Source organism: Pelmatolapia mariae, linkage group LG20 (genome assembly GCF_036321145.2).
Source record: "Pelmatolapia mariae isolate MD_Pm_ZW linkage group LG20, Pm_UMD_F_2, whole genome shotgun sequence".
Taxonomy (NCBI): domain Eukaryota; kingdom Metazoa; phylum Chordata; class Actinopteri; order Cichliformes; family Cichlidae; genus Pelmatolapia; species Pelmatolapia mariae.
Window position 1 is genome coordinate 42564213 of NC_086244.1, and position 19695 is coordinate 42583907.

Genomic DNA, 19695 nt, shown 5'->3' on the forward strand with positions numbered 1-19695 from the left:
CTCTGCATTAAATCAGTCTTTATTTCTCTCTGGTTTTCTTCCACTGCAGTGTTGTCCAGTCTTCCTGGTCATGGGCGGCCCTCCCTGAGCCTGGTTCTGCTGTAGGCTTCCTGTTAAAAGGGAGTTTTCTTTCCCACTGTCACCAAAGTGCTTGCTCATAGAGGACATCAGATTGTTTGGATTGTCTCTGTATTTTCGGATGGTCTTAACCTTACAATGTGAAGCACCATGAGGCAACTGTTGTTTGGTGCTGTACAAATAAAAAACTGAACAAACAGGCCCCCATTCACACAGCCCTCCCCATCAACCTCCCCACCTCTGAGGTGGATGGATGGCTGAATCGTTTTGTTCAATCTGACCTGAGTAGAGGTTTGACTGCACAGACAAATTCATTTACAGGAATCTTTATTCAACCATTTCAATGAAATAAAAAAGCAAGAAACAAACCAAACAAAAACATAACCCAGAGAAATTTCACCATTAAAAAGAACGCACTGCACCTTATCACGTCGAACGAGTTTAGACAGTGCATTGGTGTTTTTGAAGGTTCTGACCTGTTTGTGAAATCGCTTAGAGCGCTGTAAAAGTTAAACTTAATGAAATAAGCAAGAGAAAAAAAAGAGCTAAGAGACTCTGTGGTCTTGGAAGGACTGAGGCGCGCATCATTGATGCAAACATTGAAGAAACAAGGAATGTAACATCAACATGAAGTGCACAGAACATGACTGCTGTGTCTCAGGTAATATTCTTCCATACACTTACTATTTAATGCATAAGTGTGCTCACAATGACAAGTGCGACTGCATAGAGTAAACAGAGTACCTGAATGGTATACTCAACAGCTGGACCAGGATGCATACGAGCCATCCGTGTTGTTGCACCAGATCATCTTTTCTTAGCTTCCTGTATATCAATAACAACAATCAGCTTGGCATTTTTCAGACTTTTGGCAGTTGTTAATAAAGCTGTGGCGTTGTCAAACTGCACGTGGATACTCCAAGTATAATTTGCAAAGAAAAAAAGCTTTTTAAACCTCATTCTGGGGCAGTCTCCAAAAGCGTTTTAATCAGATTTGACTTGAGATTCTATGCATGCAGTTTGGTCCTGGTGAACACTAAAGTCAAACCTTCAATTCAATCAAAAGAAGCTTCAGAATAGCTGCCCAGAGGCATTACCAAGATGGCTGCCAAACATCAAGACAACTTCAGTCAGTGGAGAGTATACGACCAACTGTGTTTAATCTGAGTAAACACTATCCTGTCGACCTTAATGCAGTCTGCAACAAAGTACTTAAGTGCACTATATGGAAGTGTATTACTGCAAGTATTCAAAATGAGACACAGTGTATGTTCCAAATCCTGATTATAATCTGCAGCAGTCGCATACACTCGGTCACACTGCCACAGACAAGACGGATCAGCTGATCCTCGGAACCAAATAAACAAGAATTCCATAACCTGAACATACATGTAGAAAAAGGCACAGGTATGGAGTGTTGGTCTTTAAAATGCCCCCAGTAGGAAAAGACCGAGGGCTCCTGGAGTAGCACCTGTAAATGTCACAACTATCAATACTGAAACAAACAAACAGAATTAAGAGACCCGACATGAATGAGAAAAGAAACTGGAATGGGTTTTTTGGGAAGCACAACTTTGCTGGACGAGATGTGCTTAGAACAAACCGTTGCAGGCTCATTGGGAAGTAAAGATATCTTGACCATTCATTGTGAGAGCTGGACCATCCAGAGCATCTGTCAGTCTCCAGTCCCATCTTCTCTGATTTGAGTGTCCAAATTGTTGTGGAGTCTGTTGGGAGTCGAGATGTGTGGATAACCTTCAGACTCGTGAACACCTCTCCCCTCAACTCAACCATCCCACTAGCACGATGCCGTGACTAGTAGCGACTGAACAGGTCAGGTATTCCTGCTGATCACATGGTTGTTCCTCTGCTCTGTGAAACGGGTTGAGGTGTCACTGCTGGTGGGCCCTTCAGATTGTTCGGGGGTTGTACTCAGGCAGCTTTTTCAGTTTCTCCTGTTCCTGCTCAGTATCCTGTCTAGCAATGACCAGAGAGTGAGAGTAGCCCATCACCACCTGGAGAAACAACACGCAGGTTATTTGAAAGAGAAGGACATTTCCCTGCTTCGTGGTAAATAGACAGGTTCTTAGATTTCAAATCTACCCGAGTCCTCAAAGCGCTTTGTACAAGCTGCCTCGTTCACCCAGTCTCACAGGCACTTTTGTCGTATGCTTTTTCAATTTAATTTAGCTCACTTTTTTTTTTATATACCACCACATCACAACAACAGATGCCTCAAGGAACTGTACATTGTAAGGCAAAGAGCCTACAGCAACTATTAGTTACTATTGTTATTATTAATTGCTACAATGTGTAGCAATTAGTCTACAGGTTTAAGGACATCACTACTGAAGCTGAGTACAAGCAAACTAGGGCTGATATAATGCTCATTTAAAGTTTTACTTTTATTCAATCCAAGCTCACACACATTATACAGTTTATCTACCCGTAAGCATTTATAACACACACACACACACACACACACACACACACACACACACACACACACACACACACACCAGGGTTCAGTATCTTGCCCAAGAATACTCGAGTTTTTGGGAGTCTGGGATCGACTCTGCGACTGTCTGATTGGTAGCTGACCAATCAGACCACGTTCTACCACCTGAGCCACAACCGCCCCAGTACAAATCCAAGACTGTCTGAAACTATGCATCAGATTTGGATCGGATCACTCATACATTCACACAATCTAATTATGTGAAACTTTGGCACTGCTTAATTTGATCAACGATTGATCAGCGATTGCAACAGTATGCATCTTAATGACTCTACTTCAAATTGTTACCACCTTGTCCATTTACCTGCTCAATGTAGATGCCATCCAAGGTCTTTACCTCCTGGGCGGTGGTGGAGGATTTGGGTTTGGTGTCTCCGTATCCCTGCAAGATCAATGACAGATGTGATCAATGTTCATCTCCTAGCTTACAACAAAACAGCCAATATCACAATATTTCCCTTGCATAAACATTGTTCGAATTTGGAAGCAAGTCACTGGTCAAATTCATCTTTATGTGAATGTCAAAGAGATTTTGACAAGACTGTAGCAAGACTAAAGAACACTACAAAGTTTCAATGTAACACAAGACGATGGCGTGGAGTCTTATGACCGTTTTCCAATTCATCCTCCGACTTTAATTTTCCTGTGTCCCACTTATTTTAAGTTATATTAAAGTAATTTAAGTACTAAGTTGTTTTGCATCCTTTTCCCGTTTTCCCTCGCTGCCTACTGAACAGCCATTGGATGGTCTTCTGGTCTTTCGACTTCACAAACTATACAACACACTGATGGCCCTGGATACTCATACTGCAGTCAAAAACAAAAACGCACAAGGTTGGAATCAGGCTGACAGGTCAACGGTGGGATAAAATTGTCCTTAGTATACAATGAAGTGCAAGCTGCGCCAAGTTGCAACTCTTACAGTTTAACAAGTCCATTTCAGTCTGGACTGTCAAAACTGATTCCAAAATAACTGACCAATGTGACAGATGCAATGCCTCTTCTTGCAACCTGAGCCACATGTTTCCATTCCTGGTGTAAAATGAACAAATGTTGGACTGACTACTTCATGATCATGTCTAAGGTTTTAGGGACACGGGTAAATGCGGAGCTTTTCATTGCTATTTTTGGGGGTTCCACTTGTTCCCCTGTAGATTACAAGTCGTTCTCTGTTAGGAAGATATATCCTCCTTCTCTGGAGGTCACCTTTGACTTCCCACGTTTTTGTGGCTCAAAGACGAGATTTCTTAAACTGGAAAAGATCAATTTCACATTTAAAAGGTAGCTCTTCATTTCTTTTATTGGTTAAATTTTTTCCAACTATGTCTATAGTTTGTGTATACCCTGTAAGTTGATTCTGTTCATCTTGATGTTGCGTTTTCAGTGGGACAAACATTTCTTCACTTATCCAGGCGACTTCTTCAGTCTCAGTTTCTCCCACTGAAAACCCAGCATGCAGCAGGGGTGGGCGATATATTGAATATAATCAATGTATTGCGAGTTTTTCCACGCATGATGGCTAAAATGACTTTATCATAACCACCGAGTAGAAATTGCCATGGCAATATTAAGTTGTCTGCACGTAATTCACTGAGTTTTTTTTTCTCCCACACGCTGTGAATGCATCATAAATCCCCCCTCCCAACTGGAAAACTTGCTACCTGCTCTGAGCATGCGTGTTTAAATACTGTCAGCGTGAGTTTCAGACGAGCAATGAATGAGACTCGCTCCTCGTTTGGATTTTAAGGAGGACGTCAAACAAAATGCGGTAATTTCCAAAACATGCTGTAAAACTATTGCTGCAAACGGAGCAGTGCCATGAATTTATTCCACCAGCTGAATCATCCACTGCAGAATTAAGACTGTTTTACACTCTGCACGCCAATGTCTCCTCACACACCAACGGAAACGTTAAACCAGCTGTGACTGTTCTCTGTCAGCAGTTTTTACAGTCACTATCTAGACTTTTGTTTCTGTAATTTGAGGGCATCACATTTTTTATTTGACAGATTTTATGTTATTAGCACAAAAGAGCACCTGTGTAATTTCAATCGTTTTATTTTGTCTCACAAAATATTGATATTTTCACTAACTAAATTTAAATTTTATTTTAACTAAATGTTACTATTTTAACCAAACAGAACTATTGTTCTGTATGTTTTTTGTTCAGGTTTAAAAACAACAACAACAGATTATGTAGACGATGGCCTACAAAGCTGTTAACACTGGACATGTGATGTCTCATAATGACTCTTACCAGCTCTCCAAATGTGGGCGAGGGTCCCCAGCTGATTGTACTCTCATCTGCAGCAATGATGATGCTGCTCTTCCTGATCGACACAAACATGCAAACACAGTCAGAGCTACGGATGTAGATAAGAAAACAACAAACAGTCCCAAAAGTGTATGTAAAACACTATTAAAAGTGCTTTACTTACATTAATTGTATTGTAAAGTACTATACATACATATTACACATATAAGGTGTTGACTAATGACCCATCTTATCTTAAAGACCTCACAGTACCATATCACCCCAAAAGAGCATTTGGCTTTCAGACTGCAAGCTTATTTGTGTTTCCTTCAGCTTCCTGGCGCCTCTTCTGTGGAACCAGTTCCCAGTCTGGAGGCAGACACCCTCTCTACGTTTAGTTCTATGCTGCTGAAGGCTTCCCATGAGGAGTGTGACGAGTGTTTTTTCTTCACTCTCTTTTTTCATTCACTGTGTTTTTACGCCACATTTAATCAGTTATCCCTGAACCTCGTTCTGCCAGAGGTTTCTTCCTTTCAAAAGGAAGTTTTACCTTCCCACTGTTGCCAAAGCGCTTGCTCAAAGGAGGTCATGTGACTGTTGGGGTTTTCTCTGTATTATTGTAGGGTCTTTACCCAACTGTTGTTTTGATTTGGAGCTATACAGGTTAAACTGACTCTAATATGCATGTGATAATATATCAGTGTGTGTGTGTGTGTTAGAGCTGGGCGATATGACCCAAAATTCATATCTCAATATTTTTTAGCTGGATGGCGATATACGATATATATCTCGATATTTTTTTTTAAAGCCATAAGGTAAGAACAAAAAGAGAGTTCTTAGTCAAAGCTGTGTCCCAGGTGTCACACAAGCACTTTTATTAACATACAGCGTAGATGTACATGAAGAAATTACTCAAAAATAAATTATCAGCATTTATTAAATAATAATGCTCCATAAATAAAAGAAAACAATGTTGTTTTTGTGCATAACAAAAAGCTCACAATTGTGCAGTCAAAATGTAAACTAACAGACGCTGAGCATAATAACAGACAGATTTCACAGCTGCTCTGTTCCCAACTTCTACTGCGTGACTGACAGCCTGGAGTTTGAAATCCTCTTTGTAACCATGTCTCTTAACAGGTGCCATTTATGATCCTTATACACAGTACGGTAATATTACGTTGAAGCACAGTACGTATCACTCCGCGAGGCTCCTCGGTAGCCGTAATCCTCCGACAATCCATCAAGCGGTGCGGCTCCGTATCTTACTAAAGTCGTACTAAAACATTTTTTGACAGATTGCTGAGCGCCGTGTACCACATTAAATCGGTTCGCGGCCATCAAGCACAACTAGAATTCATACATAAGGCACGCTGTCAACTTTTGAGAGAATGAAAGGATTTTAGGCTGTGCAGCCCCTGTGGGCTGCATGGGGTTAGCGTGGTTAGCTCGCTAACACGTTGACGCCGTCCAGCCCCACGCACGGGGCGATGCGCAGTAACTCGTTAACGGAGATTTGCTGTGTTCATCTTGTCGTTGCCTGCAGGTGAAGCTATGGGGGAGGAGGAGTTGTGTTCAGTGAAGGAGAGGCGAGGTCGAGTAACGTTGCGTAAAGACAAAAGTGGACGAAAGAGAGGCAAACTTGTGGCTCCACAACTATAATTATAACGTAACATAGACTATATCGATATAAAGGATATTGTCAGATCTTTTATCTCGTAAAAAATATATCGATATTTTTAAAAAACTCGATATATCGCCCAGCTCTAGTGTGTGTGCACAGTGAACCTTCAAAGGTCAGTCTATAAATCAAAGCGTGAGAGAACTGACCCTGAGGAACTGTCCAATTAGGGCAAGATAATCCCAAAACCAAAAAATACTGCCGGCTGTGAGCGGTACCCCTTAGCAACACCTATGGCATCAACATAAAAAAATCCTAGGCGACTTCCTTCCTGACTTATCACATTCACAATATTTTCAGAAAACGTGCCTTGTGATCTTGAGGTGGAGGTTTAAACTTATCTGAGATTTCTAGTAGATACATCTATGGTATGAATCTACGTCAGCTTGTTCTTGAGTTATCACATCAACAAACCATCCACGCTGTCCACCCACCTGGTGGGGTCCCCACAATATTCAATCAGGCTTTTATGGCTGAAGGGTAATAAAAACCAAAAGCAAAAAAGAAAACAACAAAACCAAACAAGTAACGACAGCACTCACCCACATGCCAGGCTGCGGATCTTCCAGCCACAAAGATCCTGCACAGCTTTGGGGTACATGGTTGACTCTCTAGAAGTATTGGTCACCCCCCAGAAAAACAGCCCACCTGTAAAATACAACATGTACAGATTTATACGTGTGCTCCTCTCATACCTCTAATTAAAATTGTAGTTTCTGTAAACAACCTTGCAAAGAAAAAAAAATGTTTTCTTTTCTTTTCTTTAGAAGACAGAAAGTTAAAGAAGCCTTTCTTTTTCATTTATTTATTTATCACCTTAAAGCACGATTACTTCTTTATGGTTTCAACAATTTAAATACATTAAAAATGGAAAATAATAACTGCAGCTTGTAATGGCTTTTTGTAGCAGGAAATAGCCATGGTACAGTTTTTGTCCACTAGGGTCTGAATGGCATACACGTCATCATCAGCTAGGCTTCTGCTTCAGTGACGTCTGAGGGAGTCCATCCTCTTTATATTGAAGAACTGCTTTATATTTAATTGATTTAATTCTTCGCTCTGCCAGTGTAATCTTATGCAAATGACTATAACACAAGTCTAAAGAATGAGCAGACTGATAGACGCCTCTTTTATGCTCCTAATTTCCTTCAAACAAATTTACTCTGTGCAGCTACAAAGTTACATTTTAACTCCATGAGACTTGTTTCTAAAATGCATTCGGTTTGTCTAAACTGTTGATGGAATGGACTGGTGGGACTCTTCTTACTAAGAGGCAATTCTGCGTGCCACGTGACTTCACTTTCCTGAACATCCAAGTTAAACAAGAATCTGTGAAAACTAACAGTATCAACGTTCATGCAACCTACTTGAGCGAGACTGTTCAGAGATCTTGTTGCAATGTGACATACCCATCTCGCTGACAGCAAACGAACATTGGTAGCCTGCATAGATCTGACTGGCACCACGGCCAGGAAAGTCAAACAGCTTGACCAGCCGGGGAACCATCTCATCCTTCTGCTCGGTGTGACCGAGGCGCCCATAGCCGCCAAAGCCCCAGGTGAACACGCGCTTCTGAGAGTCCAGCACCAGCTGAAAACACAAACAGCAGCAGTTTGTAAACCCTTTTGCAAAATTAAAAAATAAATCAATCAATCACTGGCCATCTAATTTGATTTGCTCCTGATAAGACTTCTGGGAATCCTCTCACCGTGTGATTAGCCCCGCAGGCCACGTCTCTCACAACCACGTTAGGCACAGGCATGATCTGGCCATCCTTGGACTTCTCAATGAAGATCGCGACACGACGAGGGATGAGCTCACAGTCGAACTCTATGCGCTGGGCACGAGCTATGAACTTTCCATCACTGTTGTGGCCTGCAGTGACAGAGATGCAGAACAATAAAAAACTAAGAATGGAGTTTATCGTTCCCAACACATCAGTGCTTTCCAGTGCCCAAACTACACTACTGTGTCTACATGATACATATCCCGTGGTATGAATTTCAGAATTCTATGCCGCCTCACTCTCAAGTTATCACATTCACAAACTTGAGTGTCCATGCTGTCAGCCTGGGAAATTCACCATGATGGAAATCATTTGCGTGCATTTAACTACAGTTTTCTAGAATAAATCAGCAAGAAAGGTTTCGTGAAACACGTCAGTGATGGTGAACTGTGATGGGCTCGATATAAAATGTCATTTCATCTCGATAAGTATGTAGTTTGTTAACGTATGAAAACACTTTATTTACCAACCCAAACAGATGCACCTATGGTATCAATTTCAAAATCTTGAGTTAACACATACACAACATTTTTGGAAAACTTGACCCTGAGGTTGAGATCGCTGAAATTAAAACTGCTCTAAGAGTTTTAGTAGATGCACCTATGGTAACAATTTAAAACTCCCAAATCGCTGAGGAGTGAAAACTGGTGTCATTGCAAACAATCTTCTGCAGCCTTAAGCAGTTTTACACTGTAAACAATGTTAAAACATGAAAACACTGTGCTGAGAGCTTACCCAGCTGTCCATACTCCGGGCAGCCGAACGAGTACAGGTTTCCTTTGCAGTCCACCACCATGCTGAATTCAGCACCACAAGCCACCTTCACCAGGGGCTGCCCATTGTAGGAAATCTAGAGAGAAACACATTTCAGTTTTATTTATATAGCGCCAAATCACAACAGTTGCCTCTAAGTGCTTAATACTGTATGGTGGCACCCTAAAATAATGGAGAGAAAACCACAACAATCAGACAACCCCAGCAGCCTAACCCCATCACAGCAAAATAAGGGAGGTTTCAGGGTAACCCGATCCAGCGCCAACCAGCTTTATTAAAAAGGATGCTTTAAGCTTATCTTAAAAGCCACGAGCGTATCCGTCTCTCGACTGACTGGTTCAACAGAAGAGGGACCTGAAACCTGAATCTCTCCCACTCTACTTTTAAATAGCCTAGCAGGCAGTCTGAGAGGAAGTGATATGGCTCAGCATGAGTAACAATAACTTTGTGTATCACATTTTAAAACTGAATTTGTGCTTCACAGTTTGAATAAAAGACACACATTAAAAGTATACATGTTCAAACATACAGACCAACCACATGGGGTGAAACATTCATTCCAACGTACACACTTAGAAACTACAGCCCAAAATAAAGAGGAAAAGATTAAGGGAACGCTAACCTAGGGCTGCTCGATTATGGCAAAAATGATAATCACGATTATTTTCACTGAAATTGAGATCTCGATTATTTGACGATATTTATTTAACAATAACAATGTATTGAATAATGGCTTTAAAGATGTCAAAAAATAATATAATATAGTGTGCAAATACTGATAACAGTGCAAATGTTTGCAATATAAAAAATAAATGAAAAATGTAAACATCTATGTTTAGTGATCTTCAAAATACTGCATAATACTGGTTGTTCACTGTGTTAATTGAGCAGTGGTCTTTGGCGAGGAAAACGTTACCGCGTTTGTTATCTCCTTGTGTCTCTGGGAGCTGCTGGGATATTTAGTCGCGTTGTACAGGGTAGCGTGAATGGAAGTCTGTGAGGATGAAGCAGGTGTTGTCAAGAGTTTTTCTCTATGTTCCTTCATTGTTTGATCGTATGTCACTTTGTGAGCGGTCTTCAAATGATTGAATACATTTGTAGTGTTGCTCTGTGGTGCAGCTACGACACCGTAGCAAAGTTTCCACACTATGTCTACTTGATCCGCGTCTGACTCCGCGAACCCAAAATGTTTCCACACCACTTAAGTCGTTTTACCTCTCTTTTCAACCAACGGCATTCTTGCTTCAGCAGCCATTATCCTCTCCTCACCAAATAACTTCTGCTTAGCTTTCCGAGCTTCCCTCGGGTCCTCTTAATTGTTGTGACGCGTGTTCGAAACGCAGAGAGGTGCGCTCGATTTGCCACACGGAGCAGCGCGAGAGGAGGAGCTAATAATCGGCTCAGTCATTTTTAATGATCGTTGAAAGCCCAGATCGTAATCACGATTAAAATTCGATTAATTGAGCAGCCCTACGCTAACCTATAAATGTGTTTTCAGCAGTCGTTTAAAAGAAGTCTCACGCTCAACCTGACAGGGTGTTTGGGCACCACAGCCTCACCAACATGATCGCCTCTGGTGGGACTGTTGGGAGACCCTGGTTAGAGGATTGGACAGGTCAGCCGCAATGGTAAGCTCTCTGAAGTTTACTATTGCGGCTGACTAATCAAAGGTCCTGGGACCCTGTTTCTCAGCTCATTCCAGGTGCTGTATGTTTGTTTTTTTATTACAGGTGCAGCAGTTTGCCATACATTATACAGAGCGGTTTTCTCTGTATTATTGTAGAGTGTTTACCTTACAATATAAAGTGCCTTCAGGCAACAATTTGCTACATTTATACAACACTGTTTCTGACGCTGGATTTAAGAAATAAGTTCGCTTTTAAAACATGTAAATGTTTTGTTCTTATGTAGCACTTTTCTACTCTGCCTCATTCACACCTCTTCACACAAGCACTGTTTCAATGCAGAAGTGCTTTCTATCTAACATTCACACACATTCATGCTCTGATGGATGCAGCAGAAAGCCACTCCTGTTTGAGGATTCTGGCAAGAGGATTCGGGGTGTTGATTCATTTAAATTAACCACCTCACTGCTGTCACCAGGTTTCTAGCAGGCAGAGTAAATCAATAACTTGATTAAATAATTAATCATTTACTCACAGAGACTTAGAAGAGCGAGACCACTATAGAATAAGTTGTGCACAAGAAAACTATAATCCAGGCAAATAATTTCATTTCACAGGATCAATTAAATTCCTTGCATGTAAATTCAACAACCTGCATGTGAACTTAGCAGCCACATGCACAAAGAAGCCACCGTCTACATGAGTATGTCTCCTTGGTGCACTGTTGCAGTTTCACAGTCTGTGGGTAGCTCTCTGCGCTCTAAGTCCTGTATGCACAAATCAACTGATTTCTGAATGTTGGAGGCAGAGCACAAAGGAAGGAGGTGTCCTGCTGTGGTCACTTTGATGGACTGTTCAGGTTACGGCTTTAAACTGAGTTACATCGCGGCATTTGCTGTGTAGCAGAGGAATTGCTGACAACTGTCACTGAGTTACTGTGTTGCTGAAGAAATCCTTTAAACCAAAGGATTCTAAGGTAAACTATGAAGCCACTGCACTGCTGTCCCATTAATTAGCAATTTTGTTTTTGTTTGATAATTTTATATAATTGTTTTGAGTTTGTTTTTGTTATTTTGAAACCATAAAAGCTATGGAATAGCAGATTAACTGTATTCATTTCCTGTGACAGACGAGACTTGGACAGCAGTGACACCTACACCAGCACACTTACAGATGATAAAGGAAGGAAAAGTACGAGTTACACCCTGGCTTACCAGTGCTGGGGTGAGGACTGCATCAGTCTGGTTGCCCTGACCAAGCTGGCCCAGCTTGTTCTCTCCAAATGAATACACAGCGCCATCCTCTGAGGAGACAGAGTACCATCAGCAAACATGTTAAAAGCACAGAGCCATTACCGACTGGATTTCAGTTTGGAAACCTCCTTCGATGACCTGTGCAATCAAACCAATAATGCGTAATCCAATCCCAGAATACACTGGTGTTTCATTTCAACAAGCGGCTGTATTACACGATCTTGTGGCTGTTCTGCACAACCACTGAAAACAGCTGCTGTTGTGTAAGAAAACCCACACACTCCCCAGTTAAGCCTACCTGTGAGTGCCAGGGTGTGATTGCGTCCACAGGCTACAGAAACAATAACATGCTCTGCCAGGGCCTCGATTAACTTGGGAGCTTCCAGGCGCTTGGTGTCTCCATGACCCAGCTGACCTTTGTCATTACGACCTAAGGAAGCAGGAAGACAAGCTCAGTGTCTGATAACACAACCAACACAGACAACCACTGAGCATGTTACTTACCCCAGCTCCACAGCTTGCCCTCTGTGGTTATGAAGAGACTGTGAGCAGCACAGGGGCCGGACACCACGCAGCTAACCTGGACGTCATTTAGGCAGCCATAACGATGAGGGCCCCAGAGATTTTGGCCCAGGTTGCGGAAAGCAGCTAAGAAACACACACAGAACCCGTGTCAAGACCCCCCACACACACACACACACGCGCACAACGCTGTCAACACTGGCACAACGCTTCCTCTGTACCTTATTCTGTTCATAAATACTGCATTCTTTAAGAATGCTGACATTTCTATAAAGTTTGTGTTTGATCATTTCTTGTAACAATGCTTCTTTGTAATAACTAAGGTGCACGGTTGGCTTGGAGAACTTTAATAGTTTAACTGCACACAACACTGTCAAAAAAACAAAAACAGCGTTGACTGTATTTATGTGCCAAGTCAAAAATATACTTTCTAAAGAAAATATTTTTGTTAAATGCAAAAATATATATAAATAATCTCAAGTGCAGTCAAAGCTTAACATTTTTATTGATCTGTGGAAAAAATGTTATATTTTTAAATAAATGCAATTTAATTAACACAATATTTTATATTATTACAATTTTATTTTATTCAAAAAATATTTCAAGTTGATGTGGTCTGACACTGCCCACGGCCCCCTTTAGACTCACCCTTGCTTGGCCTTCAGTGAGCTGTGTAATATAAACATGCTAAGTTAACAGTTCATCTGCTGATTTTAACGGAGGATTTTTCACTGTGTAAAACAAACAGCGGTGGAGACAAAGTTTACTTTTCTTCAGGTCAGCGTTTGTTGATCAGGTGGTTTGATGAGGACTTTGCTAGCTTTTCCCAGTAAAAGGTTTTAATGGTGATTACAGGAACAGTGCCGCCGGTCAGCCCGACCTCCCGATGTTATCGGCTCCACCTCTCTGCTCTTCTCCGGTGTGTAAACAGACTCTAGAGTCACGAAAAACTAATAAAATGCACCTGGAAAATGTGGCGCATTATGGCGTGCATTTTTAAGGATGCACTATTCAAAAATTCGTGACAACCACCTCAAAAAACCAACTTATCACACATCTAGTTTCCTTTGAAAACTGCAAGTGGCCAGAGTCAGGAAAGACTGAGAAATCCACTGCTGCAGCTGAGCTGTGGTGTCTTTCAGGGAGAGCAACAGCTTCCCACCCCTGCTGATACACCAGGACAGCAGTGAGAGGAGCCAGCCAGCTGAGAGATGGAGAGCAGAATAGACACGCTGTTCTGCCTTTATCAAAGACTGATAGTTTAAAAATAACTAGTTACCCGTTTTCAGGTAATATTTAAATAATTCTGTCATTAAAATGGGATGTTTTCAGTCGTGCTCAGGTCCTACAAGCAAAAAGTAAACAGGTACTTAAACGTTCGACAACACTTGAAACATCCAGTTACATGAAACATGGTGTATTCTGGATTATACTACTGTTACATCTATGTATTTGTTGCAGATGGCAAATGCTTTATATATTTTACAGTAAGTTCACAATGATGATATTCATTTGTATCATCTCTGCACTGTTAGAGCCGTTTAGCAAAAATCTGCCTGTTTAAGACTCTGATATCTTTTCCATCTGACTTCAAACAGTGAACATATACAAGCACTCCCAGTGTCACGCGAGCTTTTATTTCCTAAACAAAACTTAAACTTTTAATTTTTTTTCCATTTATGCTTCTTTTGCAAAAAATGTTTTGTAAATTCTGGATTTGACATAACCAAATAGATTGGAATATAAATACTCACTTCATGTAGTTAACACCATCATCAGCTGGTTAAATAAACAAGCCCATTCACTCATTTGGTGTCCAGATGTCAGCATGAATGAACCTATTTCAGACTCTTTGGCTGCAATGATTTTTTAACCCCAGGATCACACAGACTGTGACGTGTACGGCCGGTTCATAGTGAACAGGCTGCATCATCCACTGACTTCTCTACTGCAGATGTAAACTAATCAACCGCTTATTGATTTTGTCTGGGTCTGTATGCATCAGTTCTGCACCATAATGAGAACAGCAGTCAGGTAAAGACAAGAGCATCCACACAGCAAACAAAAGCACTCACATGCACAGAGAGTGCTTTTTTTGGAGCCAATTTCTTTTCATGTTGTTTGGGAAACGGTTGCAGTCATTTATTGAAAATTTTGCAAATATAAATGAAAATACAGGAAGCACAAACAAAGTCTGTGCAGTTCTAATGAGCTTGAAAATGAATATTTGATACGTCTTTGTTCTTTGCTCTCCTCTATGAAGATAACACCACACACTGCTGCATCCCTCTTGACATCCTCCATAGACACCAGATATTGTAAACTTGCATTTGTCACTCCTTAAGACCTGCTGCCACTGAATTTTGAGGAAGCTTGTGAGAGCTTTCCTTAGTAAATCAAATTTTTGCCATTTCTGCCTTGAACAAAGGTGACGACAGGATTCAGGAAAAATTGACTCTAGAGGGTAAAGAATGGCTTCTTCACAGCCACACGTCTACTTCTGATGAGGCTTGGCATACAGTAGACGGATCAACTGATAGGCCAGATGCATCTTTTAGATCCTGTGTTGAGTCTTTGCTTGATTATGTTCCTATTTCTTATGGACATTAGTTCTTGAAGATCTCTGAAAGCTTGGAGGATTATTGTTTACAACTATTAAGCAAAGTATAAAATAGAAATAAGACGGCTCAAGACTTTTGAGGAATCATTTTCAATGAGTTGTTAGTACTTTTAACTGGTTGTAATGAAAGATACAATCAATGTGACTCAAACTGCTCCAATGTTACAGGCTTAAAGCTTTCAACATGTCCTGATGTTGTCTCCACACTCTCAGATGTCCAACTAGGGGCTAAATTTGACGAGTACCTGGAATCTAGTTAAGTGCTAGTGGTTCAGCTTCCAGTGCAACAAGTCTGCAGCAGTATAGCACCGCAGTTTGGATATCACAGCTGATAACATTTGTCTAGGTGATGTTCAATGATTTCTCTGCCCATGTCTTCAGGGGCAGTAGGGGCCCCTGAAGACAACAACACAGGGACTTGATATCTACAATATGGTGAGGAGATTCTTCATGGAGGAAAAAAAAGAAGATACCAGTGAAAAAGCTGTTGACATAACTACAGATGGAACAGGCGGACGTGCAGGCATCATTGTGCAATGTAAAAATGACACAGATTTCCCAACATTTCTACATTACTCCTGCATCATTCAGCAGCAGGTGATACATGCAATATGACGACTCCCATCATGGAGATCATAATTAGCATCTGGAACTTTTAGCTGAATATGGTAACCTGTTACGAAACAAAGATCCAATGGTGCAGGCGGGGGTGAGTTTGGCAGTGTTTTTGTCACTTTTGAATTCAATGAGTTAATGCAAACCCAAGATGAAGACATCTCGCTGTAAATGCATTTAAAGCTACGATGAAAATTCTCTCTGTACATTTACAGAGGAGGAAAAAAGCCCTGCACTTTCCCTCTGTGCAGTCAGTGCTGAATGACAATGCTTCTGCATCTGGGGCTTTGGACGAAGCTGCAGACAAGTACGCTCAAGTCTTAAACAGACTCGGGCAAGAGTTTGAGAACAGGTTTAGTGACTTTGATCGACTTGAGCCGTGTGTGTTAGTCATCTGAAATCATTTCATGTAAGTGTACACGACATGCACTGCTGAACAGCTAAGTTCAACTTGGATGCTGGACAAGATTAAAATCCTAACAAAATGACCTCCACACATCTACAAGACTCACTCAGAAGTGCAGTGTTATTTATATTGTAATTATAGCCCAGATTACGGTTCACTGGTGTACAGCATATCTGTTAGCGGGAAACCAGGCTTCCCACTAACAGATATTTACAAAGATGTTTTCAGTAAAAGACACCATAGTTCTGTTAAACTCAAATATTGTACAAAAATGTGATCAGTTCAAATAAAAAAATGTTACATGATTTGAAGTTGTGACAGTTAATGGTTTCTTAAAGAAAATGTTACAGAAATTGTTGTGATTTTAGACAAAATGCTACAAATGTGTTCATTCATACAAAACTGTCAAAATATTTACAAAAATATCACAAGTGGAAACAGACTTTCAAATGTTGATACAGAAGAGTTGCACAAATAAATAATGCAAATAATTGCAAATATTAATTCTGGGGAATCCTCGACACTACTGTGATCAGGTCACCCGCTCTCAGGTAGAAATATTAGCACTAAAGGGGAACTGCTGAACTTTGTTATTCAAGATATCATACAAGTAGCACCTCGTACTACTCTGTATGCTTCAAGTAACTCTCAGTTTAACAAAAGGTCGGTGACCCTTGACCTAAAGCGCAGTATAGGTTGACCTTACAACTACCAGCACCATGGAAGCTCATAAAAGGTGTGTTTGAATCAAACAACAGACGTACTGTTTGATAGAATAGAAAGGTAAAAATAACATTTTGTAGCTTTGATTATGCACTGAAGCCTTTTCTAGATAAAAATAGTTTCTCTAACAGGCTCAGGACTACAGTGTGCGCTCTCTGTACAAGGACCTCAGGAAGCTTCTTAATCACGCCATCACCACCAAAATATTAAAAATGACTAGATGAGTCATACTCCCTAAGAAAACAGGATACACGTGGCCATGCCAACATACAAAAAGTAGACTATCCTGTGACACAGGTACATTATAGGATAGCCATTTGAATGGTGTTTACCTTGCTGTTTGGGAACCTCCTTTCTTCCAATCAAATCCCAGTTGGTTGCCCCAAAGATGAGCAGTTGGCCCTTTACCTTTGGGCACTCGAGTTTCTGCAAAAAGAGGACAATAACTATAAAAAAACAATGAATAAACAAAAAATAAATCTAATCTAAATTTCCTGGGTCAAAGGGAAAAGTAGGTTTTATTTTGTATTATTATTTAGCAATCACCAAACAGGAACAGTTTTAACATAAACTTTTCATACAGCGAATATTTCTTTAAACAAGAAAAACGATGAAAAAATGCTGATTAAATTTCATATTGCAGGTCAGGCTGTACTACGAGAAGGGAAAAGCATAAACACACATGCTGATGAAAAACAAAGAAAGGCGAACGGTTTGACTGACGGTCATTATCAGGTAATAAATGAGAAATGTTTGTTACACAGAACACTTTAACTTTCAAAAACCAGTCAGTCTTTGTTTGATCAAACGCACTATTTTCTCTTTCACGTCGTCTGCCACAGTGACCGGTTGGAGACCAGACTTGGTGGTGGGTTTGCCGGATTTCTTGTTGTTTTCCTGCTCAAAGTCAAACTCGTCATCACTGCTGAAATCTCTCTCTCTCCTTTTCCCGCTGGCTCGCTTCCTTTTCATCCCACCATTCCCTGAGACATCTGTCACCTTCTTGCGTGGCATCTTTCAAACTCGAGCTGTTTTCTGTGGAAAAGAAGAAACCACAAAGTGTTATTCAGACCACATGGAAACTTAATTGTTGAAGAAACAAAGGCTGTGGAAAAGACCAAACGAAGGCTTGTTGAATAAAACTACTAACGTGTTAAATTACAGAAACACTTATTTGAAGTACAGCACAACACAATAAGATGTGAATGAAAAACACTGTGCAGGAGTTAATTACCAAAAACTTCAACTCATTAAACTCGTGGGCTGGTTATGGCGGAATGGACGTTATTAAAAATAACTAAATGTTTCAAATCGGTCTTTTGTTAACGTAAACTTAAGAATTGGCGAACTTCACTGGCTACAAGTTCACACGCTTGAGTTGATGCTGCCAGCACTATATGTGTGCCGTTATATAAGTTTGCAACATTCAAGAAGCCCTAATTCATCTCTATTGTTACGTACAAGCTAATAAAATCTCTCCGGTTTTCTTAAATTACATTCTTAGTGGCTGTCTAATACTCGGCTATTCGACATTGGCGTCGGGGGAACAAAACAACCACCTAGCTTGTTATGCACACACAAAAAACAGCAAACTATAACAGTGCACCGGTTTAAGTTTACGAGCTAGCTGCTAGCCTCATTAGGCTGAGCGGCTAACCTCTGTCGCTCTTTGTTCACATAATGGTTGGTTGGGTACCAAGCTAGCTGATGTGCTAACGCACGGCGTACGAAGTTAAATAGTTAGCCGCTACACAAACAAGCTGCGCAAAGTTTGTATATTGTACGAAAACACCAACACTCTCGAACCCACCGTAAAATAATGTCGCATAAAATGGGAAAAATAGACGACTTGATAGGTTTCATTAAGCTAACGTTACCTCTCTACTGTATGCTAACACACATTCTAAATAAAGACATAAACACAAACACTCTATAAAACGATGATACAACATAAAACTTTATCCACGTTTTCTTGGCTGGAAATATTTTTGAATAAGCCCAGGTACAATCTGTGTGATTTCGGGAAATATCCTTATTAATTTTAGACAACTAAAAATAAATCAGATACCGGCGATTTCCTGATTCAGCGGCTCTCTGTCCGTCTCCGGTTTGATTGATTTGAACAAAAGAAGCTGCAGTCTGCTTTTACACCACGTGGTCTGTTTTTCGTATTCATACAGGAAGCCGATACACACAGAGGGGGATATGGGCCCCGTGAAGAAAAACAGCACTGTGGCCCCCACCACGTTCATATTGCAAACCATGCGAGCCCAAAAATATAACACTGCGCAGACATCAATATTCTGCTTGGATAATTACATTTTATGACTTTGTGTAAGCTTGATGAGAGATTTTTAATGTTAATGTTTGCTAATGGTTGGTACCTTATACTAAAAACAAATAAAATATACCTTAACTACTGTTACTACTTATATATATATATATATATACTTAATGCACAGTTGGCGTGAAGCACCCATAATTTTGCTGTACATGTACAATGACAATAAAGGGCTATTCTCTTCTATATAAATTAAATAATCCTCTGGATATGTTTTTTTCAAACAAAGTATTGCAACCTGAAATATGTCTCTGTCCTGAGACCTGGTGGAAATAAAAATAGATTTTAATCTGTTTTAGCTTCCTGAAAGCTCTCACCACCTGCAACAGTCAAAGGTGGTGTGCAAAATACACCCAGAGCTGTACATCTCTAAAAGTTCTCTGCTCATGTTACAAAATAAATAATGTGTAGAAAAGTATATTTCCCAAAGGGCCTCCTGCAACTTTGGACATCACCTATTTCTTGGGTCCTACCTCTGCTTGCCACACAGCACAACCCT

The 19695-nt window shown here is 40.6% G+C and overlaps 1 protein-coding gene across 3 annotated transcripts; it reads right to left on the reverse strand.

Annotated features, from left to right (window-relative positions):
• Positions 1 to 293: 293 nt before the first annotated feature.
• rcc2 (regulator of chromosome condensation 2) lies at positions 294 to 19032 on the reverse strand. 3 transcript variants are annotated; one of them, XM_063465143.1, is made up of 13 exons: positions 18666 to 18768; positions 17669 to 17890; positions 17188 to 17281; positions 12474 to 12617; positions 12268 to 12399; positions 11931 to 12019; positions 9053 to 9167; positions 8240 to 8406; positions 7941 to 8121; positions 7074 to 7179; positions 4854 to 4926; positions 2901 to 2978; positions 294 to 2093 (listed from the first exon to the last, which is right to left on the reverse strand). In XM_063465143.1, the coding sequence occupies exons 2-13, from the start codon at positions 17867 to 17869 to the stop codon at positions 1989 to 1991; spliced, it is 1485 nt and encodes a 494-aa protein (XP_063321213.1). In that variant the 5' UTR covers positions 17870 to 17890; positions 18666 to 18768; the 3' UTR covers positions 294 to 1988. The 3 variants fall into 3 exon arrangements, with proteins under 3 accessions (XP_063321213.1, XP_063321215.1, XP_063321214.1); XM_063465145.1 differs by lacking the exon at positions 18666 to 18768 and adding an exon at positions 18090 to 18180; XM_063465144.1 differs by lacking the exon at positions 18666 to 18768 and adding an exon at positions 18924 to 19032 and having other exon boundaries at positions 351 to 2093.
• Between the last annotated feature and the right edge of the window lie 663 nt (positions 19033 to 19695).

Excerpts from the sequence above, each read along its gene's own strand:
- rcc2 (XM_063465143.1), bottom strand. The coding sequence starts at position 17,869 with ATGCCACGCAAGAAGGTGACAGATGTCTCAGGGAATGGTGGGATGAAA. Across the intron at positions 9,168-11,930 it reads CAGTCCTCACCCCAGCACTG|ATTTCCTACAATGGGCAGCC; the intron begins GTAAGCCAGGGT and ends GTTTCTCTCTAG. Across the intron at positions 7,180-7,940 it reads GTTTGCTGTCAGCGAGATGG|GTGGGCTGTTTTTCTGGGGG; the intron begins GTATGTCACATT and ends TGTATTTTACAG.